We start from the raw sequence: 25714 nt of genomic DNA, 5'->3' as shown, positions 1-25714 counted from the left end.
CGGGGCAACAAACGCCATTTCCGCCAGCTGGCGGGGCTGAAATCCCTCCGGCGCCGGCCTAGCCCCTCAATGTTGGGGCTCGGCATTGCGCACCGTTGGGCCGGCGCGATGCCAGTCTGATTGGTGCCGTTTTTGGCGCCAGTCGGCGGACATCGCGCCGCTGGGGGAGAATTTCGCCCCAGGTTTCCACACAAGTGTTTCCAAACTCCACTCTCAAAATACGTACCTGAGAAACCTCTCCCAGTTAACACTTTTACTCTGCTGCCTTCACCAAGGATCCACTGCCATGATTTTAATCTCTTTCCAATATTCCTATTTCTTGGATTATGTGCATATAAGCATCCACACTATCCCCCTGGCACCCAGAAGAGTACTGCTTCACAGGCTGTATTAAGATGTCACCAAACGATTAAAAAATAAATTTAGAGTACCCAATTCATTTTTTCCAATTTAAGGGGCAATTTAGCGTGTTCAATCCACCTACCTTGCACATCTTTGGGTTGTGGGGGCGAAACCCACGCAAACACGGGGAGAATGTACAAACTCCACACGGACAGTGACCCAGAGCCGGGATCGAACCTGGGACGCCGGCGCCATGCGACTGCAGTGCTACCACTGCGCCACCGTGCTGCCCTCATTGTCACCAAACCTTTGACTTACCTCAGATGTCTGGTCTCGCAAGTTAAATTTGGGTCTTGCAGTTGTCTCTTTAACTCAGTGCACTTCCCTCTGCTTTTGGCTTTAACTTCACCCATCAGGACATTGTCCAACTTCTTGTTCTTTGTACCTTCAATTTAACGGTCTTCCTGGGACATACATTCTCCGGTTTCTGGACTCTTGGGAAGTCTGCTCCTGCAGCTCCCTTGTCCTGTCCAGCTTCTACTGGGTCCAGCTTAACTCGAAAATTCTTTGTAACCCTGGGTGGCCCCTGGTTGCTAAGCAACAACCCTGTTTCCCTTTCAACCCTGTTCACTTTCATGTCATAAAGTAGAAGGAGTAGATTGTCTTTATGATAAAGCTGGAAACTCAATTTGGAAGGTTCTGAATAGACTGCTTCAACCTGAGACTGTGTCCGAGGTTGGTTGGTAAATTCAGTGGATCCAACTTTTATTCTACCACTTCGGCATCAAAGTTCAGCATTGATTAGCTGTGTTGGCTGGTAGTTTGTAGTGACTGGAAGTATTGAACAGAGACTTTTAAAGCTTCTAGATTATCTTCACCTTCATCCATAATTATTCCTCCAGAGGTCTCTGGTTCACAGATGTCAGTCTTCAGCCAATTCAATTCACTCCATGTGATATCAAAAAACAACTAAAGGCACTTCACACTGCAAAGGCTATGAGCCCTGACAATATTCTGACAACAGTACTGGAGACATGTGTTTAACAGCTTGTTGTGTCCCTAGCCAAGCTGTTTCAGTACAGCTACAGCACTGGCATCTGCCTGACAATGTGGAAAATTGCCCAGGTATGCCCTGTACCGAAAAAGCAGGACAAATCCAATCTTACCATAACTACCAACCCAACACTCTACTCTCATTCATCAGTAAAGTGACGGAAGAAGTTGTCAACATTTCTATCAAGCAGCATTTACTCAGAAATGCTCTGCTGGGTGGCGTCATAACTAGCACAAAGTAAGATGGCCATGGTTGTTGGAGGTCAGTCATCGCAGCTACAGGAGGTCTTCAGAGGAGTGTCCTTGACTCGAGTATCTTCAGCTGCTGCATCAACGATCTTTCTTCTACAATAAAGGTCAGAAATAGGGATGTTGGCTGATGATTGCACAATATTGAAAACCATTTGCGACTCCTCAGATAATGAAGCAGCCCATGTCCAAATGCAGCAAGACCTGGACAATAGCCATACATGTAGACAAGTGGCAAGTAACATTTGCCTGACACAAGTGCCAGGCAATTACCATCTCTAAAAAGAGAGAATCTAACCATTACCCTTTGACATGTAATGGCATTACCAGCATTGAATTACCCACTATCAACATCCTGAGAGTTACCATTGACCAAAAACTGAACTGGACTAGCCATATAAATACTGTGACTTCAAGAGCAGCTCAGAGGCTAGAAATCCTGCAGCAAGTAACTCACCTCCTGATTCACCAAAGCCTGACCACCATGTACAGGGTACGAGTGTAATGGAATACTCTCCCCTTGCATTAATGAGTGCAGTTTCAACAACATTCAAGAAGCTTGACACCATCCAGGACAAAGCAGCCCGCTTGATTAGCACCCGTTCCACACACATTCACTCCCTTCACCACCGATGCACAGTTGCAGCAGTGTACACCATCTGTAAGATGCATTACCAGAACTCTTCAAGCAACCTTCCAAATCCACAACCACTACTACCTGGAAGGACAACGACAGCAGATACATGGGAACACCACCTCCTGGAAGTTCCCTTCCAAGCTACTCACCAACCTTATTAGGAAATATATCACCATTCCTTTACGGTCACCGAGTCAAAATCCTGGAATTCCCTCCCTAACAGCACTGTGAGTGTAGCTGCACCACAGGAACTGCAGGCAGGTCACCATCACCATCTCAAGGGCAGTTTGGGGGTGCGCACTGAATGAAGGCCTAGCCAGAGAAACCTACATCCCTTCAATGAAAAAAAAAACCCAACACTATTCATGGAATACTTACCTTGCTTGGTTTTCTGCTCATCTAGAACATCTGCACATTTATTGAATTTCATCTGCCCCAACCCATTGCTTCAGATTTAACTATTACGTTTGGTGTTCTGCAAATTCGACTCATATGCACTGAGTGTCCAGATACATCATTTAGCAATTGAAACCAAAACAGATCCCTATGACCACAGCACATTTTTTTTTTATAAACATTTTATTGTGGTAGTTTTGGTATAGTAACAACAACAAAATAAATATATATGAAACCATAAACATAGTGCAAAAGCCTCTCGTACAGGTCCCACCCTTATTGACCCCCTACTCTAATCTAAACTACTCTCCCCCCGCCGCCGCCGCCCCCCCCCCCCCCCCCCCCCCCCCCCCCACCGTCTGCTGACGATTAATTTCCTGCAAAGAAGTCGACGAACGGCTGCCACCTCCGGGTGAACCCAAACAGGTGACCCTCTCAAGGCGAACTTGATTTTCTGCAAACAGAGAAAGCTAGCCATGTCCGATAGCCAGGTCTCCGACTTTGGGGCTTTGAGTCCCTCCATGCTAATAGTATCCGTCTCCGGGCTACCAGGGAAGCAAAGGCCAGAATGTCTGCCTCTTTCTCCTCCTGGATTCCCGGGTCTTCTGACACCCTGAAAATTGCCACCTCTGGACTCAGCGCCACCCTTGTTTTTAACACCGTGGACAAGATGTCCGCAAACCCCTGCCAAAATCCCCTAAGCTTTGGACATATCCAAAACATGTGGACATGGTTAGCCGGTCCTCCCGCACGTTTTGTGCACCTGTCCTCCACCCCAAAGAATCTGCTCATCCAGGCCACTGTCATGTGAGCCCGGTGAACGACCTTAAATTGTATCAGGCTGAGACTGGCACATGTTGCGGACACGTTGACTTTACTCAACGCGTCTGCCCATAGGTCATCCTCTATCTCACCTCCCAGCTCCTCCTCCCACTTGCGCTTCAGCTCCTCGATCTGCTTCTCCTCCGACCCCATAAGCTCCTTATAAATGTCCTAGACGCTCCCTTCTCCTACCCACCCTCTGGAAACTACCATGTTCTGAATCCCCCTTAGCGGTAGGAGCGGGAAGGTTGACACCTGTTTACGAAGGAAGTCCCGCACCTGCAGGTACCTGAATTTGTTTCCCCATGCCAACCCAAACTTTTCCTCCAGCGCCTTCATACTCGGAAAGCTCTCCTCTATAAACATATCCCCCATCCTCTCAATCCCCGCTCTCTGCCATAACCGGAATTCCCCCGTCCATATTCCCGGAGCAAACCGACGAACGGTTGCCACCTCCGGGTGAACCCAAACAGTGACCCCCCTCAAGGCGAACAAGATTTTTTCCAAACAGAGAAAGCTAGCCATGTCCGATAGCCAGGTCTCCGACTTTGGGGGCTTTGACCGATGCTCCCTCTGCTCCCACATGTCTCCTCCACTGGCCCCAAACTCTCAGGGCCGCCACCACCACTGGACTGGTGGAGTATCGTGCCAGCGGGAACGGTAGAGGCGCAGTTACCAACGCCCCCAAACTGGTGCCCTTACATGAAGCCGCCTCCATACGCTCCCATGCCAACCCCTCCCCACCACCCACTTCCTGATCATGGCTATATTAGCCGCCCAGTAATAGTTGCTAAAATTTGGCAGCGCCAGCCTGCCCTCTCCCCGACTCCGCTCAAGCATTACCTTCCTGACTCGTGGGGTCTTGCCCGTCCAGACGAAGCAAGTGGTCACTCTGTTGACCTGCTTAAAAAAGGACCGCGGAATAAAGATGGGGAGACATCGAAATACAAATAGGAATCTCGGGAGGACCATCATCTTCACCATTTGCACCCTCCCAGCCAGAGACAAAGGAAACGCGTCCCATCTCCGAAAATAGACCTTCATTTGGTCCACCTGCCGGGCCAGATTCAGTTTATGCAGCCGGTCCCATTCCCGCGCCACCTGGATGCCTAGGTACCTAAAGCTTCCCTCTACTAACCTAAACAGCAGCTCTCCCAGTTGCCTCTCCTGTCCCCTCACCTAGACCACAAACATCTCACTCTTTCCCATATTAAACTTATACCCTGAAAACCGGCCAAATTCCCCTAGAGCCCTCATGATTTCTTCCATCCCCTCTATTGGATCTGAAACGTACAGAAGCAGGTCATCCGCATAGAGCGAAACACTGTGCTCCACTGCCCCCGGACCAGTCCTCTCCAGCCCCTCGAGGCTCTCAAGAGCAATTGCCCACGGCTCTCTAGCCAGCGCAAACAACAGTGGGGAGAGGGGGCATCCTTGTCTCGTCCCCCGGTGCAGTCTAAAATCATCCAATGTTGTCCTATTCATTCGTACACTTGCTACAGGAGCCTGATACAGTAACGTGACCCAGTCAATAAAGCCCTGCCTGAATCCGAATAGATTGTGGTATGGGGAGCACACAGCCCACTCTACAGGTGTGGTACAGCAGAAATGGAAAAGTATTTTTTAAAGCAAAACAATGCATAAGATAAAGATGCATGGCATTAAGGGGAAAGTAGTAGCATGGATAGAGGATTGGTTAATTAATAGAAAGCAAAGAGTGGGGATTAATGGGTGTTACTCTGGTTGGCAATCAGTAGCTAGTGGTGTCCCTCAGGGATCAGTGTTGGGCCCACAACTGTTCACATAGATGATTTGGAGTTGGGGACCAAGGGCAATGTGTCCAAGTTTGCAGATGACACTAAGATAAGTGGGAAAGCAAAAAGTGCAGAGGATACTGGAAGTCTGCAGAGGGATTTGGATAGGCTAAGTGAATGGGCTAGGGTCTGGCAGATGGAATACAATGTTGACAAATGTAAGATTATCCATTTTGGTAGGAATAACAGCAAAAATGATAAAATATTTAAACATGCTGCTGTACAGAGAGACCTGGGTGTGCTAGTGCATGAGTCACAAAAGGTTGGTTTACAGGTGCAACAGGTGATTAAGAAGGCAAATGGAATTTTGTCCTTCATTGCTAGAGGGATAGAGTTTAAGACTAGGGAGGTTATGCTGCAATTATATAAGGTGTTAGTGAGGCCACACCTGGAGTATTGTGTTCAGTTTTGGTCTCCTTACTTGAGAAAGGACGTACTGGCACTGGAGGGTGTGCAGAGGAGATTCACTAGGTTAATCCCAGAGCTGAAGGGGTTGGATTACAAGGAGAGGTTGAGTAGACTGGGACTGTACTCGTTGGAATTTAGAAGGATGAGGGGGGACCTTATAGAAACATATAAGATTATGAAGGGAATAGATAGGATAGATGCGGGCAGGTTGTTTCCACTGGTGGGTGAAAGCAGAACTCGGGGGCATAGCCTCAAAATAAGGGGAAGTAGATTTAGGACTGAGTTTAGGAGGAACTTCTTCACCCAAAGGGTTGTGAATCTATGGAATTCCTGGCCCAGTGAAGCAGTAGAGGCTCCTTCATTAAATGTTTTTAAGATAAAGATAGATAGTCTTTTTGAAGAATAAAGGGATTAAGAGTTATGGTGTTCGGGCCGGAAAGTGGAGCTGAGTCGACAAAAGATCAGCCATGATCTCATTGAATGGTGGAGCAGGCTCGAGGGGCCAGATGGCCTACTCCTGCTCCTAGTTCTTATGTTTATACTATGAACTCAAGTTAACCTTTTTAAAACACAGTGAACATCTTAGCAACCATTAATTCAAATACAACCCCCAAAGACTAAAACACTAAGTAATCCTTTAAGCTTTCCTTTTAACATCCATACGACTTAAAACCAAAACCTTTAACAGAAGCACATCAGGTTAAAGTCACGACTGAAAACATTTATAAATTTGAATTCACCAAATGATCAAGAGATAGTCTTTTGATGGCAGAGAGAACAGCAATACATCTGCTGTGTCTGGCTTCAGTTCCAACACTGCAAACAAAACTAAAACACACCCTGCAGCAAACAGCCTAAAACGAAAGTAAAAAGTTGACAGACAGCCCAGCTCCACCCACACTCTGACATCACTGATAAACACCCATTTCTTAAACACCCATTTCTTTAAGGTACTCTCACATGACACTTTCTCAACTGCTCCACCGCCCTCCCTGTGGTCAGCAAGCTAAACTCTGCCTGTAACCTCCGCCGTTCCCTTAAAAGCCCTGCCTCGGGGTCTCCGCATACCTTCTATCAATCTGTAGTATCTCCTTTACCAGTCGGTCTGCCTCTGCCCTGTCCACCTTCTCCCTATGGGCCCGGATAGAGATCAGCTCCCCCCTGACCACTGTCTTCAGTGCTTCCCACACCACCGCCGCCGGAATTTCCCCCGTGTCATTGACCTGCAGGTAGCTCTGAATACATTTCCTCAGCCGCTCGCACCCCCCTTCATACTCCACAATTCCCACATCTAACCTCCATTGCGGGCGCTGGTTACTGTCTTTACTAACCTGCAGGTCAACCCAGTGCGGAGCATGGTCTGAGATTGTGATTGCCGAGTACCCCGTGTCCACCACCCCAGCCAGTGAGGCCCTGCTCAAAATAAAGGAATCAATCCGGGAATACACTTTATGCATGTGTGAGTATAAGGAGAACTCCTTCACCCTCGGCTGCCCAAATCTCCATGGATTCACCCCCCATCAGCTCCATGAACCCTCTTAGTTCCTTTGCCATTGCTGGCACCCTGCCCGTTTCCGAGCTTGACCGGTCCAAGCCAAGGTCCATAATTGTGTTGAAGACCCCTCCCATGACCAACCTGTGCCAGTCCAGGTCCGGTATCTTCCCCAGCATCCTCTTTATAAACTCCACATCATCCCAATTTGGCGCATACACATTTACTAATACCACCTGCACCCCCTCTAGCATCCCACTGACCATAATGTACCGACTTCCCACGTCCGAGACTATTCTACCCGCCTCAACACCACCCACTTATTGATCAGGATCGCAACCCCTCTAGTATTTGAATCTAGTCCCGAGTGAAAGACCTGACTGACCCAGCCTTTCCTCAGTCGAACCTGGTCTGTTACTCTAAGGTGCGTCTCCTGCAACATTACCAGGTCCGCCTTCAATCCCCTAAAATGCGCGAACACACGTGCCCTTTTGACCGACCCATTTAACCCTCGAACATTCCAGGTGATCAGCCTAGTTGGGGGGCTCATTGCCCCCCACCCCCCTCCGCCGATCAGCCATCCCCTTTTTTAGGCCCACCTCCAGCCCGTGCTCCGCACCTCCACCGGTCCATCCCCAGGCAGCCCCTGCCCCTAACCTCCTCTGTCCCTCAGCCCAAGTCCCTCCCTCGTCAGCAGAACATTCACCCCCCTCCCCTCCCCTAGTAACAACACCCCGTAACGCAACCCCTTTACTAAACCAAACATATGCACACCCCCGACTGTGCTTCCGAGAGCTAGCTCGCCCAGCTAGCTTGGTGGCCCCATCCCTGGCGCCAGATAGTCTCCCGCCTATTGTTCCCTCCACACTGCTCATACAAACAAACTCCCAACATCAAACAATCCCCCCACAATTGCCCAACAGAAAAACACCAAGATCAAAACAAGCACACCTCCATCCCCCAACAGTGCAAATGAAAACTTTAACTCACTCAGCTCTACTGCTGGTTCCAAATCAATGCAAACGGCATCACAAACATCTTCCATGAAACACAAAACGAGAAACTTTTTACAAAAACAGAGAAACAAAAAGAAAAAACAAAAACATGAACGTTGCAGCCAAGTTCAAAAGTTCTCAATCCATCACCAGCCCTTTCTTTCTCGCAAAGTCCAACGCGTCCTCAGGCGACTCGAAGTAGAAGTGCTGATCCTCATGCGTGACCCAGAGACGAGCTGGATATAACAGTCCAAACATTCATAAAAAGGATAGACCTAATCTGGTTGAAGCCTGCTCTCCTCCTGGCCACCTCTACACTCAGGTCCTGGTAAACCCACAGGATGCTGTTGTCCCATTTACAGCTCCTTGTCTGCTTGGCCCACTGTAGAATGCGCTCCTTATCCGAGAACCTGTGGAATCTCACCACCATTGTCCTCGGGGGGGTGGGGGTGGGGGGTGGGGGGTGTCTCCCTTTCGCGCCTTCCTCGCGAGTGCTCTGCGAGCCCTATCCACCTCCAAGGGCCAGAAGAATGCCCCATCCCCCAGCAGCTTCACAAACATGTCTGCGATGTATGCCCCAGCGTCCGTTCCTTCGGACCTTTCCGGGAGCCCTACTATTCTTAGGTTCTGCCGGCAGGACCTATTCTCTAGGTCCTCCACCTTCTCCAGGAGCTTCTTCTGCTGGTCCCTCAGCATGCCCACCTCAAGCTCCACCGCAGTCTGATGCTATTCCTGCTCAGCCAGCGCCTTCTCCACTTTCTGGATCGCCCGATCCTGGGCGTTCAATCTATGCTCCAACCGCTCAATCGGCTCTTTTATCAGGTCCAAGCAGTCCCGTTTCTGCGTAGCAAAGCCTTCCTGAATGACTTGCATCAACTGCTCCATAGACTGCTGGGTCGACAAGCCAGAGGTCCAAACCTCTGCCATGCGGTCTTCTGTTGCAGCTACAGCCCAAGCCTTCTCTGTCTTTTTGTTTCTGCCCTTACGAACACTTCTAGTCCTTCTTTCTATGCACTGAAGTGGGAATTCAGTAAACAATTGCCATTAACATCCGTTTTACAATTCAAATCCTGTAGAAAAACGGGGGAAAGGTCCAAAAGTCCGCCCAGAGCGGGAGCCACCAAATATATGCGACTTACTCCTTCATAGCCGCCACCGGAAGCCGACCACAGCACGTTAATTGCCGAACAAGCCAAATCCCAGACTTGATGTACGGACCATAACCCCCCATTTTTTATTCTGAAAATGAGAAGAAACCTTCTGTTCTCAATAGGATAGAATTCCCGTACCACTTTTGGGATTTAAAAAATTGAAAGATTAACAAGAAGAAAACATAAACACACAACATTTTCTGTGCAGTTAAAGTATTCTTACAAACTACTCCCACAAAAATCCTACTTGGTCAGACCCACAAAAAGCAAATTACTGTGGATGCTGGAATCCAAAACAAAAACAGAAAACACTGGACAATCTCAGCATGTCTGACAGCATCTGTGGAGAGAGAAGGGAGCTAACGGTTTGAGTCCGATGACTCTTTGTCAAAGCTAGAGAGAACTGGAAATAGGGTCAGATGTATACTGTGGTGGGAGGGCGTGGAGTCATGGGGTTGGATAGGGGGCCAGTGTTAGGGGGAGACTGACAAAGATGTCGAGGACAGAAGACAAAGGAATGTAAATGGGGGTGGTTAAGGCTAAGAAGGGCGCTGATAGTGGCACATAAAGAGATTAGAATGTGTGAATGGCAGAATAACAGTAAGCAGTGTCAAAGGACAATTCGGAACAAATGGCCCAAGTAGAGTGGGGGGAGGGGCGAACAAAGGTGAGGGGAAAAAAAATCAATGGAAGAAGTTAAAATAAATTGATGGAAATAAAAATGGGGTGCAGATGGAGGAGAGAGTTCATAGTCTGAAGTTGTTAAACTCAAAAAGTCCAGAAGGCTGTAAGGTGCCTCATCGGAAGATGAGACGATGTTCCTCCAATTTGCGCTGGACTTCATTGGAACATTGCAGCAGGGCAAGGATGAAGATGCGGACGCGAGAGCAGGACAGTGAGTTGAAATGGCAAGTGACAGGAAAGTCTGGGTCCTACTTGCAGACGGACCAAAGATGTTCTGCAAAGCGGTCACCCGGCCTGTGTTTAGTCTCTCCAGTGCAGAGCAGACCGCATTGGGAGCAGCAAATGCAATAGACCAGATTGAAGGAGGTGCATGTGAAACGCTGTCTCACTTGAAAAGAGTGTTTAGGGCCGAGATGGTGAACAGGGAGGTGCTAAAGGGGCAGGTGTTACACCTTCTGCGATTGAATGGGAAAGTGCTGTGGGAAGAGGGTGACGTGTTGGGGGTGATGGAGGAGTGGACCAGGGTATCCTGGAGGGAAAGTTCCCGGTGAAATGCTGTCAGTGGGACTGAGGGAAAGATGTGTTTGGTGGTGGAATCGTGCTGGAGTTGGTGGAACTGGCGGAGGAAGATTCTTTGAATGCGGATGTTGGTGGGATGAAATGTGAGGACAAGGGGGAGCCTATCCTGGTTCTGGGAGGGAGGAATGGGGGTGAGAGCAGAGATGCGGGAGATAGGTCGTACATGGTTGAGAGCCCTGTCAACCACAGTGCGTGGGAGCCACGATTAAGGAAGAATCAAGACATGCCAGCAGCACCGTTTTGGAAAGTGGCATCATCAGAACAGTTGCGATGAAGGAGAACGAGGATGTGGGGTGTAATTGAGGTAGCTGTGAGAGTCAGTGGGTTTGTAATGGATATTAGTGGACAGTCTATCCCCAGAAATTGAAAAAGAAACGTCAGGGAAGGGAATTGTCGGAGATGGAGCATGTGAAGGTGATAGAGGAGTGGAAATCGGAAGTGAAAATAATAAAACTTTCCAGGTTTAGGCGGGAACATGAAGCAGCACTGAAACAGTTGTTGATGTACAGATAAAAGAGCTGTTGAAGGGGCTGGATAAGACTCCCTTAAAAATATTTAACTATTAAAATGCAGTAATATTGCCCAAGACAAAACTACTGTTGCTGAAGGAAAGGTATACCTCATGACCTCTCAAACTCAATTCCACTCTGCTGTGGACTTCAGGAAGCGTAGCACGACACCCATCCACGTCTACATCAATGGCTCCAAAGTGAAGATGGTCGATACCTTTAAGTTCCTGGGAGTCACCATCACCAACTGTCTGTCCTGATCCACTCACGTTAATGCAACAGTCAAGAAAACCCAACAGCGTCTCTACTTCCTACGGAAGCTTAAGAAATTCGGCAGGTTTGCATCGACTCTCACAAACCTCTTCAAGATGTGCCACAGAGAGCATCCTATCTGGCTGAATCACAGCTTGGTATGGCAACTGCTCGGCAAGAAGCTGCAGAGTATGTTGAACTCAGCCCAAAACATCACACAAGCTTCCCACCCTCCCATTGATTCCGTCTACACCGCCCGCTGCCTCAGTAAGGCAGACAGCATTTTCAGAGACCCCTCACACTCAGGCTTTGCCCTCTTCCAGACCCTTCCATCAGGCTTAAGATATAGAAGTCTGAAGACCCGCACATCCAGACATAGGAACTGCTTCTTCCCCAAAGCTACGAGACTCCTCAATGACTCACCCTCCAAATGATCTGTTCCTTGTAAGAATACTAGTCATGGCGTCCTATGCTGCTCTTGCTCATGTATTTGCTTTGTTTGGCCATTGATCCGCACTGTAACCAATCACTATTTGTTGATGTACTTTGTTGATTATTCTTTTGGTCTACTATGTACATACTCTGTACGTTCCCCTGGGCCGCAGAAAAATACTTTTCACTGTACTTCAGTTCATGTGACAATAAAGCAATCAATCAAATCCCCAAAACTTCAGAAAGAAAACGGCTTTCCGATACCCAAGACTTTTCTGGTTTATGGATGGCTCCTTGGGACTTCGCAACTTCTCAGCACAAGGCGGTTTCTAGGATGTCTTCCCCACATACAGCCAACCCCAATTCAGCTCAACATCTCTCCTTAAATATCCTTTCCTCCTTGTTTCTATTGCTCTCAGCACTTCTTTGTTCTCAACTTTTCCAAAATATAAAAATCCTTCATATTTTCCTTTGTGCCCCATTTTCGGGTCAAATAAAATTTAGTAACCTTCCTTATTACTTCTGAAACTGTTGGAAGATATAAATGTTCCTCGTTTCCTGTTGAAATTTAACAGTTGAAACTCTAATTCTCCATCTATCTTCTAATGCAAATTTCTAAACCACTTTTTTACTTATAAATCCACATTTTATTTTCTAAATTTAGAGTACCCAATTTATTTTTTTTCAATTGAGGGGCAATTTAGCATGACCAAACAGCTACCCTGCTCACCTTTGGGTTGTGGGGGCGAAACCAATGCAAAGAGGGGCAGCACAGTGGTGCAGTGGTTAGCACTGCTGCCTCACTGCGCTGAGGTCCCAGGTTCGATCCCACCTCTGGGTCACTGTCTGCGTGGAGTTTACACATTTTCCCAGTGTTTACATGGGTTTCACCTCCACAATCCAAAGATGTGCGGGATAGGTGGATTGGCCACACTAAATTGCCCCTTAATTGGCAAAAATGAATTGGGTACTCTAAATTTATTTTTTAAAAAGTAAGGCAAGAAGACCCATAATTCTCAAATTCATGGAAAGAATGAGTTAAAAATAAAGTTTCACAATTAACCTCAGACCAGTATCCAAAATCTTTGAAATAAAAGGTTCAGCATACACAGGATATCCCTGATAAGATGCTCAATAGAGGGACAAGACAGAAACCATTTGGGAAAAGAAGCTATTGCAATACTCTCAAGAACAACCGAAAACCCATAATTTATTGCCTACATTTCAAGAACACAATTAGTGCCTTAATGACTATAAATCTAAAATTCAAAGCTGTTTATATCTTGTTACTTTCTGGCAATCAACTAGAATGTCACTCTATATAACAGCAGTAATAACATCACAACCATTAATCCTTTTGTGAATCATTAATCAGTACTATCTGGCCTTACCAACGTCTGTCAAAACACACACCAACCGGGTGAGGATTGGAAATAGCAACAAAATATATCACTTCGAAGCTAGTTTACTCAGGGGAAATGAAGGCTTCAAAGCCCCTTAATTGAAGCTTTGAAAAATCCAAAGCTAATTGAGACAAAGTGATTTCTATGACAAAGTCCATTATCAGAGAACTCGAGCTGAAAATAAGGAGTGAGAAGGACCTGGATGGGAAATGGATGGCTGAGGCTACACATAGCCCGGTTTTGTACAGTGGGGAGCTCCGCTCGCCAGAACTCCCTAGTGTAGTGAGTCCTGATCGCCGAGGCCTACGAAACAATCCCCAATTCCCCAAGCCCAAACACAATGGGAGAGCCTTCGGCACCCGCCACTCCAACGCCCCCCCAACAGCCAAGGTAGACACACCCAGCCTGATTACCGTGCGTAGAAAATGCTAGCTTGGCACCCTGGCAGTGCCCATGCCTCCTTGGCACTGCTAGGCTGGCACACACATGGCACTGCCAAGGTGCCAAGTTGGCACTGCCAGGGTCACCAGATGGCACCAGCAGTGCTAGTGCACCACCCTGCCCAAAAGTCATGAAGCTGGGGGACCTCCGATCCCCTGGGGGACCCCCACGAGTGCCGTTCCATCTGGGCCCCGTTTGTGGTGACCAGTGTTGAACGATGCTCGCCCAAGGTCTCCGAGGCGAAGGGGCTGAATCCCAAACCTCCGATACCTTGGGAATCTGCACATTAGTGAGAGGCTAGCTGCCTCGCTCTAATATGCAAGTTTGCCGTTGTGGGTAGGATTTAAATCACAACGTCTGGCAAGCCGGGTAGATGCGGGCTGGGGGGGGGGTCACTCAGCTTTCATTGGCCGTGCTGTGCTTTTCCGAGCAGCTTTTCCGGCGCAGCGTGGCCATTGTATCGTGCCCTGTAGTTTTACTTTTACATACAGATTCAACCAGCCTTGTTCAAACCAGTTAAACTATGCAATTTTAGTAAAAGGATTTCACAAAATGAATGAAATGGCAGGAATGTCGAGTTGAGGTTAAAATCAGATGATCTTATTGAATGGCAGAGCAGGCTCAAGGGGCCGAATGGCCTACTCCTTCTCCTAATTTGTATGCTTGCAAGTTCAGTGTTTTGAAAGTACAGCTAGCTCTTGTTTAGCACTGCTCCGAAAAGATGGTGTACTAAACAAGAACATGTTAAACGGAAATCACTTTCTCACAAGAAAACACGTAATACGGGTGGGTGGCGTTCCTGACCTGTAATTGTTACATTAAAAACCTTGTGGCTACCTTGAACCTAACTGGCCCAAAAGTCTTCTTTGAACTCGCTTTCCATTCGGTTTCCCTCTTCCCCCACACCACATCTCCCATACTGCCTTGCTTGCTCCCTCCTGTTCACTACAATGAGGCTCTAGGTGCAGGAAACTCACTCAAACAAAAATGGAGGTAGCACTATACAGCTAAGTCCCCTAATTTACAAACCATGCTCAAACGTGTTTTTAGACCATGATTTAAACAGGGGAAACCTGTAATCATGAAATGGTGACTCACCTCCAGCCTTTTGACCATTTCCTTAATCTCCTCGACATTATTAAAAGTCCGGACAAAAATGCATTCTCCTCGTTCATAGAAGATTTTAATGGTTGTGAGATTTGAAGTCCACCCTATAACATCCCTGCAGGAGCAATTGAACACTACCTGCTTGGAGCTCTCTTCAATGAGCACCACAAACTCATTAGAGATGCCCAGTAAACAGTCGATTTCAGCAGCACAGCTGTAGTCCTCTGCGCGTACACTCCACACAATTGTTCCCAGACTATTCATCTCCGCATTGGCGTAAGGCTTGGATTTTTCTTTCTTTTTTGTTGCCAAAGAAATAAAAGGAAACTTTCCAGAAGGATCGATCGGTGTGTTAGTGACACTGTTCTCTGCCAGATCTTTCAAGTACTCCTGTCGTGTCCTTGTTGCCATTGCACGGAACTTTTCTGACTTGTGAGCTGCATTCTCTGCATTGATCACTTTAGCAAGTAAAAAGTCCCGGAAGACAGATGACTTGGGGAAGGTGACATCTTTCGGAATTGGTGGACCAAATGCAGGTACATCTTTTGACCTTGCCACAGCGACACTGCATGAAATAAAACATGTTATTTTTACAAGACAGAAGTAATAGACAGAAGTTATTGACCCTGGCACACCAGATAGATACTCTTTCTATCCATCCTACATTCAGACATACGTGTTTCAGGTATTTGGGAATTTCCTGTAAACAAGAAACAAAGACGATTGGCACAAGTTCATTTAGCTGTGTGTTTTCCAGCGCTCGCAGCTGTCTGAAGGGACTTTATTGCAACTCCTTAGCAAGACCACACTTAGTCCAGTTTCCTGCACTGAGCAGTTCCGCTCTTCGGAACTCCTCAGTGCAGGAGGAGGTCGGGACACTATTTTAAAATGGCGTCCTGATCTCTTGACCGCCCGACGTGACCCTTGGATCCCCCCCAAAGCCCCAACTAAGAGGGTCCTCGGGTCTCCCCGCATCCCACCTCACATGGGCAGGGCACCCACAGGCCCGATCCCCGGTGTTGGAAAAATGCCTGCCAGGCACCTTGCACTGCCAGCCTGGCACCTAGCCATGCCCCTGCCAGTGCCACCCACAATCAGCAGGACTCAAATGATGACATCTCCAGAGATCCCACAGGCCAGGTAGATCCCAAAAGAGGGATCTCCAGAAATGTACTGCCCATGCCGCACCCCCGTTCCGGCACAACGCGGCTGGTAGAACGCACCCTATACCTATGATTAAAAATTGCACATTTAATTATGTACCGCCAACTTAGCATCAAGCCAGAATGTAAAGAAGCATAAGCTATGTATTTTCCTCACATACAAGAGGCTGCAACCTCATGTGGCTGCCATTAGGGCTGAACTCTAAGCAATGACCAGGCATGTCTTCAAACTAGTAATGCTGGGAAAAGTAGAAAGCAAATTTCACATCTTGAAGTGATAGCCTGGGAAGGAACTAGGGCTGAATCGTCACCCACAAAAACAGATGGGCTGGCAATCACAGGAGATGTTAAATTTAAGAATTCTCGACTTCCGGTTGCGGCTATGGCTGGGTAGGTGGCACGTTCGGCACCTCCCGCCGTGGACGGACTTTTGGGCCCTTCTAAGGAGCCCCAGCAGCACTTGGACGACGATTCCCGATGTGAGAAGGCAACAGTGAGGTTCCCCCAGCACTGTATGGAGTGGCCAAGGAGCGGAGCGGTCAAAAAAGTGGCATTAGAGAAGAGAGGAGAACGGGCGCGGAAAAGCAAGATGGCGGCGGGCGGAGACCAGACAGTGTGGGCTCAGTGGTCGCGGGAACAGCAGGAGTTTCTGAGAAACTGCTTTGCTGAATTGAAGGCGGAGATGTTGGCCCCTATGAAGGCGTCGATTGAAAGGCTGGTGGAGACCCAGAGGATGCAGGGGACGACGATTAAGGAGGTGCAGCAGAAGGCCTCTGATAACGAGAACGAGATCCTGGGCCTGGCGGTGAAAGTGGAGGCGCACGAGGCACTGCATAAAAAATGGCAGGAGAAATTAAGAGGATCTGGAGAACAGGTCGAGGAGGAAGCATCTGCGGATTCTGGGTCTCCCTGAAGGTGTGGAGGGGTCGGATGCTGGGGCGTATGTGGCGACGATGCTGGGTACGCTGATGGGCGCGGGAGCCTTCCTGAGGCCCCTGGAGCTGGATGGGGCTCACAGAGTCCTGGCGAGGAGGCCGAGGGCGAATAAGCCGCCGAGGGCTGTGGTGGTGAGGTGTCACCGTTTCACCGACAGGGAGTGTGTCTTGAGATGGGCGAAGGCGGAGCGGAGCAGCAGGTGGGAGAATGCTGAAATCCGCATTTACCAGGACTGGAGTGCAGAGCTGGCCAAGAAGAGAGCAGGGTTCAACCGGCCAAGGCAGTTCTCCAGGGAAAGGGGGTGAAGTTCGGGCTGTTGCAGCCAGCGCAGCTGTGGGTCACGTATCAGGACCGACACCACTACTTGGATACGCCGGACGAGGTGTGGACCTTTATCAAAAATGAGAAACTGGACTCAAATTAGTGGTTTGTAGCATGCTATGGGGGAAGTTAGGGAGTGGGAGGGGGTGATATTTGAGTTTTCTCTGTACGTGTGCTGGTTTGGGAGGGGTTGTTCCCCGCGTTCGATGTGGGCCGGAGGCCCTGGGCCTGTGTGAATGGGGCGAGGTTGCAGGATAAAGGAGCTGCGCCATAGGGGGCAGGGTCGGCCCAGGCAGTGAGCGCGGGCTTTATCCCGTGGAAAAGGGGGGGGGGGGCCTGACGCGGGGGGCGGTACTGGATTGGAGTACACATTAGGTTGTAGGGGGAGTGGAGGGGGGGACTTGGGCCACCCCACTTTGGTGGGGGGAGGGTGGGGGACTTTGAGGGGGAATCCAACAGGAGGATCGGTGGCAGAGGCGGGAGCGGCCGGGGTCAGCTGACTTACGGGAGTGCAATGGGGGGAGCAGGGGGATTAAGCAATTGCTTGGCCGGGGGAGGGGGGGTTGGGGGGGGGGGGGGGGAACTGGGTTGCTGCTGTGCTGACTGAGGGGGAGCTGGAGGTAAGAGGGAGAGTCGGGGTGAGGAGCCTCTGCCTGGGGGGCTGGAGACTGCGGGAGGCGTGGGCACGTGGCTGGCCTAAGAGGAGATGGCTAGTCGGCAGGGGGGGTGGGGGCGGGTAGTACCCCAATCCGGCTGATCATGTGGAACGCGAGAGGCTTGAATGGGCCGGTCAAGAGGGCCCGGGTGTTTGCACACTTAAAGGGACTAAAGGCAGATGTAGCCATGTAACAGGAGACGCACCTGAAGGTTGCGGATCAGACCAGGCTGAGGAAGGGATGGGTGGGGCTGGTCTTTCATTCTGGGCTGGACACGAAGAACAGGGGTTGCAATCTTGGTGAGCAAACGGGTGACTTTTGAGGCGGCGGGTATTGTGGCGGATAAGGGGGGCCGACATGTGATGGTGAGTGGTAGGCTGCAGGGAGCCCGGGTGGTGTTGGTGAATGTATATGCCCCAAATTGGGACGATGCAGGGTTCATGAAGCGGATGTGTAGCCGGATCCCGGATCTGGAGGCAGGGAATCTGATAATGGGAGGGACTTTAACATGGTACTGGACCCGGCACGGGATCGGTCTAGGTCGAGGTCGGGTCAGAGGCCGGCTGCAGCCAAGGTCCTGAGGGGGTTTATGGATCCGTGGAGGTTTGCTAGGCCAAGGGCGAGGGAGTTCTCCTTCTTCTCCCACGTGCACAAGGCCTACTCACGGATAGACTTTTTCGTGGTGAGCAGGGCGCTGATCCCGAGAGTGGAGGGGACGGAGTGTTCGGCCATTGCGATTTCGGATCACACCCCGCACTGGGGGGAGCTGGAGTTGGGGGAAGAGAGGGGCCAGCGCCCGCTGTGGCGTATGGACGTGGGATTGTTGGCGGATGAGGAGGTCTGTGGGCGGGTCCAGGGGGTGCATTCAAAGGTATAGGGAGGCCAATGACAACGGGGAGGTGCCGGTGAGTGTGATCTGGGAGGCGCTGAAGGCGGTGGTCAGAGGGGAGCTAATTTCAATCAGAGCTCACAGAGAAAAGAGGGAGAGGACAGAGAGGGAGAGATTGGTGGGGGAGATACTGAGGCTGGATAGGAGATACGTGGAATCCCCCGAGGAAGGGCTGCTGAAGGAGCGCCGGTGCCTCCAAACGGAGTTTGACTTGCTGACTACAGGGAAGGCTGAGGCCCAGTGGAGGAAGGTACAGGGAGCAGTGTATGAGTATGGGGAGAAGGCGAGTCAGATGCTGGCGCATCAGCTACAAAAGGAAGGAGGCGGCTAGGGAAATTGAGCGAATCAGGGATAGGGTGGCGGACACGGTGCGGAGTCCAGCCAAAATAAATGAGGTCTTGAATGAAAATCGTTTATTGTCACAAGTAGGCTTCAAATGAAGTTACTGTGAAAAGCCCCTAGTTGCCACATTCCGGCGCCTGTTCAGGGAGGCTGTTACGGGAACTTTAGGGACTTCTATGGGAACTTGTACAAGTCAGAACCACCGGGGGGGGGGGGGGGGGGGGGGGGGGATGCGGCAGTTCCTGGACCAATTGAGGTTTCCGAGGGTGGTGGAGGGGCAGGTAGAAGGTTTAGGGGCCCCGGTCGGGATGGAGGAGCTGGTTAAGGGGTTGGGGAGCATGTAGGCGGGCAAGGCCCTGGGACCGGATGGGTCTAAGGATTTGGGGGCAGTGGAGACGGCACAGGGGGAGGTGGGGGCCTCAGTTTGGTCCCCGATACGGAACAACCATAGGTTTGCTCCGCACAGGATAGATGGTGGGTTCCTAAGCTGGGACTGGGCAGGAATTAGAAGGATGGGGGATTTATTCATCGACGGGACTTTTGTCAGCCTGAGGGCGCTGGAGGAAAAATTTGGGTTACCCCCGGGAAATGCCTTTAGGCATCTGCAGGTTTGGGCGTTCGTGAGGAGGCAGGTAGGGGAATTCCCGCTGCTGCCTGCCCGGAGGATACAGGACAGGGCGATATTGGGCGTGTGGGTCGGAGAGGGTAAGGTCTCGGAGATATACCAGGAGCTGCAGGAGGCGGAGGAGGCCTCGGTGGAGGAGCTGAATGGCAAGTGGGAGGAGGAGCTGGGTGAGGAGCTGGATGAGGGCCTGTGGGCTGACGCTTTGGGCAGGGTCAATTCCTCCTCATCTTGCGCCAGGCTCAGCCTGATCCAGTGGAAAGTGGTACACAGGGCGCATATAACAGGGGCGAGGATCAGTTAAGTTTTTTGGGGTAGAGGACAGATGTGAGAGGTGTTCGGGGAGCCCAGCGAACCACGTCTGTGTGTTCTGGGCGTGCCCGGCGCTTGCGGAGTTTTGGAAGGGCTTTGCAAAGGCTATGTCCAAGGTCTTGGACACTCGGGTAAAACCGAGCTGGGGGATAGCGATATTTGGGGTATCGGGTGATCTGGGTATAGAGGAGTTGAAAGAGGCCGAGTCCTGGCCTTTGCCTCCTTGGTAGCCCGGAGACGGCTCTTGTTAATGTGGAGGGACGCGAAGCCCCCAAGCGTAGAGGCTTGGGCCAACGACATGGCGGGGTTTCTCAGGCTGGAGAAGATAAAGTTTGCGTTGCGAGGATTTCTTTTCCTTTTTGTAATGCCCCATTTTGTTTTGAGTTGGGGGTTAGTTTGTTAAACTGTTTATCGTTTAGAGGGTTAAGTTGTTTTATTTTGTTGGCATGTTTCCCTTCTTTCTTTGTATTATTTTCTTTTTTGGAGTGTTTTGTAAAGTTATTGAAAACCTTTGAATAAATACATTTTTTTTTTAATTAAAAAAATTTAAGAATTCTCAAATCACAACGTGCAATCAGCTCCAATCCTGCTAATTTTGGAGTTTAATCTAAGCAGGGCAAGCAAGCCTGTCAACCTGCTCCCAGGAGATGGGATGGCCGTTTCGATATCCAATTGAAGCTGGCAGATTTGGATTTAACCCGCTTCGCAGGTTTAACCCTGGCCAGGAAGAATTCTTTGGCCTGGAGATACCCATTGGCTAAAGGGAATAGAGCACAGCTTCATGCATATTGAAAGTGTTTCCCCCGCACACCCCGATCTCCACCAAGCTCTCCCGCCATCTAACTTTCCCTCCTCTCCTACCCACACTGGGGTTGGTGAACAAATCCCACCCCTCAGAGAGTAGAATCCCAACAGTGCAGGAGGCCATTTGACCCATCAGGTCTGCATCGACCGTCTGAAAGAGCACCCCAACCAGCCTCCTGCCATATCCCTGCAACCCTGTAACCCACCTGAACAGTACAACCCTGAACACCAAGGAACAATTGATCGTGGCCAATCCACCTAACCTGCACACCTTTGGACTGTGGGAGGAAATCCACACAGATATGGGGCTAACGTGCAAACTCCACACGGAAAGTCACCCAAGGCCAGAATCGAACCCGGGTCCCTGGCACGATGAGACAGCAGTGCTAACCACTATGCCACCGTGCTGCCCTCCGAGGGTTAAGATTTTTTTTTCTTTCGAAATTTAGAGTACTCAATTCATTTTGTTCCCAATTAAGGGGCAATTTAGCGTGGCCAATCCGCCTAACCTGCACATCTTTGGGTTGTGGGGGAGAAACCCATGCAAACATGGGGAGAATGTGCAAACTCCACACGGACAGTGACCCAGGGCCGGGATCGAACCTGGGACCTCGGCGCCGTGAGGCAGCAGGGCTAACCCACTGCGCCACCCGTCAAGGCAAAATTTGACATTTCTGGCAGTAACTCACCATGCAGAAGCCTGCAGCCAAGGAATTACAACTGTCATCCTTATTATATTAATAAAGCCAACGTAGAATATTTCTTCCACATTACAAAGCCTTTTCATTTTACTCACCTGTAACAGACATTTTCAGTACAAGGGTTGTGCACTCTCACTATGACAAACACATGCTGAAAATGGGAGCGAATGTTCTTTGGAGTGAAGGGCATGGCTCCAGGTTCTTGCAATACTATGGTAACAATATCATTCCCAATGTGTCGTTTCCTAAGAAGCTGAAATCAAAAATGGCGGAAGAATTAACTATGGACTGCATTTAAATCAAGGTGAAGCATTTTGTAAATTCTCATGAATTATTCTCTTTGGAAAAACAGGCTTTAAAGTATCAACAAGCATGCCAGTTTTCTGAGATCCACTGCATTTAATTTTGTGAAATTGAAGGAAATGCGACTTGCAGAACGAAAGAGTGCCAAGTCAAACATAGAACCATCTATAATTTGCCAATTCTCACTTCATGAGGCACTGAGCTTGTTGACATGAAGAGAAAATCTCATGTTGGTGCACCAAGGGGATGCTCGTCTGGGGGCGAGCAGAGTGGCTCACATATAATCTGATCTATGACCGCCAAACACATAGTAACTGCAAAACATGAATCCCACAGAAACTTGTCAAAGAGAAGCGAATACAAAATAATCAAGAATCTTATCAACCCCTCATGTCTCAGTCGGTAGGTACTGCCTGGTGTTGAATGAAGACACCATAGTGTGTAACAGCATACCAAAGCAGCATTTCACAATTCCATTATTTCAGAAAACATTTTGGGATACAGTATATGTGCAATTTAAGACCTGACATGTGGCAAGTGTAGCATGGTTATGTTGAACAGGTGACTTTGGATCCAAGCGCTCCATCCCTTGGGTTTTCCTTACCTTGGGTTGAATTTTCATTTTTGAATGGGACTGATAGTGGGAGTATTTTCAGGTCCTGACCAAGCAGCACGTTGGTGCCTAAAACCGAACGCAATTTTCAAGACGTCCAATTAAGGCCGGTTAGCATATTTCCCTGCTAATTAAGGATGATGGATGAACTCCCTAAGTTGGAGGGCCAATAAAAGGTGCTCCAGCACTGAACAGATCTATAGCTGCACTGTCAGAAGGGGTTGCTGCTGATGTAGAGAAGGGCGTTGGTTCCCCTGGACTGTTGGATTCAATCATCACCATGTTTTGACCTCAGCGGGGTGGTACCATTGGGAGAGTGGCTTCAAATCGTCCTTTAATTGGCTTAAATGGCTACCCGACACTTGCGGGTGGGTAGGCAACCCCCCGATCCAAACAGCATCTTTCAAAATGGCCTGAAGGTTGGTGCTTGCTGACAAACCAACACATCAGCAGGTAGGGGGAAATTATCAGCTGACCAGACCCTTCAGTCAAATGAAAATTGGACCCCTTGGGCTGGATTCTCTAATTTTGAGGCAATGACCCACGCCAACGTGGAAACGGTGGCGTTTTACGGCTGAAAATTTGGCGCAAAACAGCCACTGATCCTCCGTTTGGCTGGGGGCTAGCAGCCAAGCAGCGTAGAGCACCCGACTATAGCTGCCGATACAACCCGGATAATTGCCGGGTCCATGGCCACGCACGCGCACAGTGACAGTCTACATGGCGCTGGCCGCTTGCGGACCCGACCTACAAAATAATGCCCCCCCTTTGGCCGGCCCGTGAACCCCAGACCACCCACAAAAGTGCTCCCAGCCCCCGCCAAAACCTCCCTGCCCGTGGATCGGCCCTCCCCCGACTGTGGTGGCACTGGACTGAGTCCGCAGCCGCCACACCAAGTTCCCGACGGATGATAGCACACACGACCGACACCGTCGGGAACTCGGCCAGTCGGGGGCGGAGAATCGGGGGTTGGCCTCAGGCAACGTCCTGAGCGTCGGTACGGTGCACAGCGTACTCTGCAAGTATGCCGCTTTGGAGGGGGCGGAGTATTGCGAAAGCGGCGCTGCCCCTTATTTGGTCCGAAACGGTATTCTCCGGCTGATCGCCGAACGCCATTTCAGCGTCGGTGACCGGAGAATCCCGCCCTTGTTTTCCAGATGAAAAAAATAGAAATTGGTTCCTATGATTAATTGACAACTCCATCATCATTTATTATGTGACCACCATGATGTAGAAGGCAAAATTAACAATTCTTAGTCTATTTTCATCTAACAAATAATATGTTCTCGCGTATAATTTGCTAGTCAAACGTTTTCCCCCCAAAAAGCAGCAACTGTAAAATCACCAGCAGGGTGGCAACTTGGTTACAACATGTTCAGTTTTCTCCAACTATAAACTTGGGGGAGGCAACAAATTTGGTATGTGAATGAAAATAATGAGAATAAAGAAATGATTGAAAATTGATGATAGAATGAATAAATATATATTTGCAACCAGAATTAGAAAGCAACTCAACAGAAGGAATGAGCATCCACTTTCTTCAAAGGACATGATGGATCATAGTTGGCTTTACCCTTCCTTTGCAAAGTAGTATTTACAGCCCAAAGCAACCTATATATTGCCAAAGAAACAGTAAGATGGCTGGTGCATGAAATGGAAAAATATCTTACCAGTGCTGAAAAGAACTTAGTATGTCTTAATTTCAGCCCCAACGGAGGAGAACATTCTTCATGCTGTGTAATCGGTATTGAGACAGAACCTTTAAATGATTTGTTCTCCGAATTTGATGGATATAAGAACATTTATTGTCCATCTAAAATTGCTCTGAGAAGGTGTTGGTTACTTTTCTCTTAGAATCAGTGCAACTATTGAGTTGGGGCTTCTACCGTGATGTTAGGTAGAGCATTCACAATATTTGACCATGCAATAGCGAAAGAGCACGGAAAATGCTCAAGTCAAGATGTTGTGCAATTAGAGAAAAATGTGGATATGATAGGGTTCCCACATCATTGTTGCTCTCAATCTTGTCTGCCCTAGATATCATGGGTGGAACAGGTTATCAAAGTAAACTGGGGAAATTTTTTGCAGTGCAACCTTAAGACAGTACATTGACCACCATGAAATAACTGTGAAGGGGGTTTGTATTGAGTTGAATGGTACAGGTCCAGATGAGGTCCAGATCGAATAGTGTACCTCTACCATTCAACTCAATACAAACCCCCTTCACAGTACTTGGCCTTGGATTGTGTTTAGTTCTTTGAGCATTGCTGCAGTGATACCCATCCATTGATACCCACCCATTCCAGCACATCCCTGATATGAATTGTGTGGAAATATTAAAACCAAGTTTTGAAAATATTGTAACTGTGGGAAAGGTCAGATTATACATTTATAGTTTGGCGGTGATAAAAAAGTGAAATGTTACACCAGCTTTTCAGGATCCAGACTGCAAATGTGCAGAGCCAGTAAGTTAAATATCAGTGTGAGTGATGGTATGGAGCACCATTCATAAGTCTCAAACTCAAAACTTGTATAACAATTAGGGGCAGAGAGGGGGGCGGTACCAGAAAATGTAGGCAAAAAGCCCTTGGTGCACGTTGCGCTCTCTTCTCTTCTTTGTTCTCTTTCCATTGTTCTCTTCCTTATGCCCTGCTGGGCTTTTGTTTCTGTTTTTTGTATTTGAAAGTGTACTAACCAGGTTTTTACAATCTCAAACTACCACCGGACCCCTTCTCTTATTAGAAAATAAAAGATCCTATAATTTGGCACTGTGAGCAGGGTCACTAGAGGAAAAGGAACCGGAACTGGACATCGGACCGATCCCTGGAGGTAAGGACACCTCTTTACTAAAAAATGTTCTTGGCCTTTGTTTAGATTCAGTAACCCTCTATGTGACCTCAAACGTCTCCGGTATGGTAATCAGCTGAAGTCCCTAATAGATTTCTGCATTTTAGAGGTATACAGGATAGATATACCGACCTGGCTGAAAAGCCTCACGGCTCGAGTCTAAACAAAAATAATTGGTATTATGGCAGAGGGAAAGGACAAACAGTTGCCTACCACAGTTAAAGGGAGGCAAGCCCTGCCAGACGTTTCCAAAGATGAGATCCTTCGCAATTAAGAGGGTATATAGAGCAGCAGTTTGACTTACCCAAAACCTGTACCGAGATTGAGGAAAAGTATGGTACCTCCAAAGGACAATGGTCCTTGGAAGATATCAAAACAATCTGGTGGAAAAATGACCCACATGAAAGAAAAGGAATGAACCAAATTGTCCCAAGTCATT

The 25714-nt window shown here is 48.9% G+C and overlaps 1 protein-coding gene across 8 annotated transcripts in view; it reads right to left on the bottom strand.

Annotated features, from left to right (window-relative positions):
- sipa1l1 (signal-induced proliferation-associated 1 like 1) overlaps positions 1–25714 on the bottom strand; it is a 586476-nt gene that overhangs the window by 182456 nt on the left and 378306 nt on the right. For all 8 annotated transcript variants that reach the window (XM_072486108.1, XM_072486095.1, XM_072486090.1 and 5 more), the window contains 2 exons: positions 21608–21765; positions 14758–15331 (listed from right to left, as the gene is read on the bottom strand). In XM_072486108.1, coding sequence (XP_072342209.1) covers positions 14758–15331; positions 21608–21765 — 732 coding nt within the window. The remainder of the gene's footprint in view (positions 1–14757; positions 15332–21607; positions 21766–25714) is intronic.

The sequence above is a fragment of the Scyliorhinus torazame genome, chromosome 2 (assembly GCF_047496885.1).
Source record: "Scyliorhinus torazame isolate Kashiwa2021f chromosome 2, sScyTor2.1, whole genome shotgun sequence".
Taxonomy (NCBI): domain Eukaryota; kingdom Metazoa; phylum Chordata; class Chondrichthyes; order Carcharhiniformes; family Scyliorhinidae; genus Scyliorhinus; species Scyliorhinus torazame.
The sequence above is the reverse complement of the archived record's forward strand: the minus strand, read 5'-3'. Positions and strand labels throughout refer to the sequence as shown.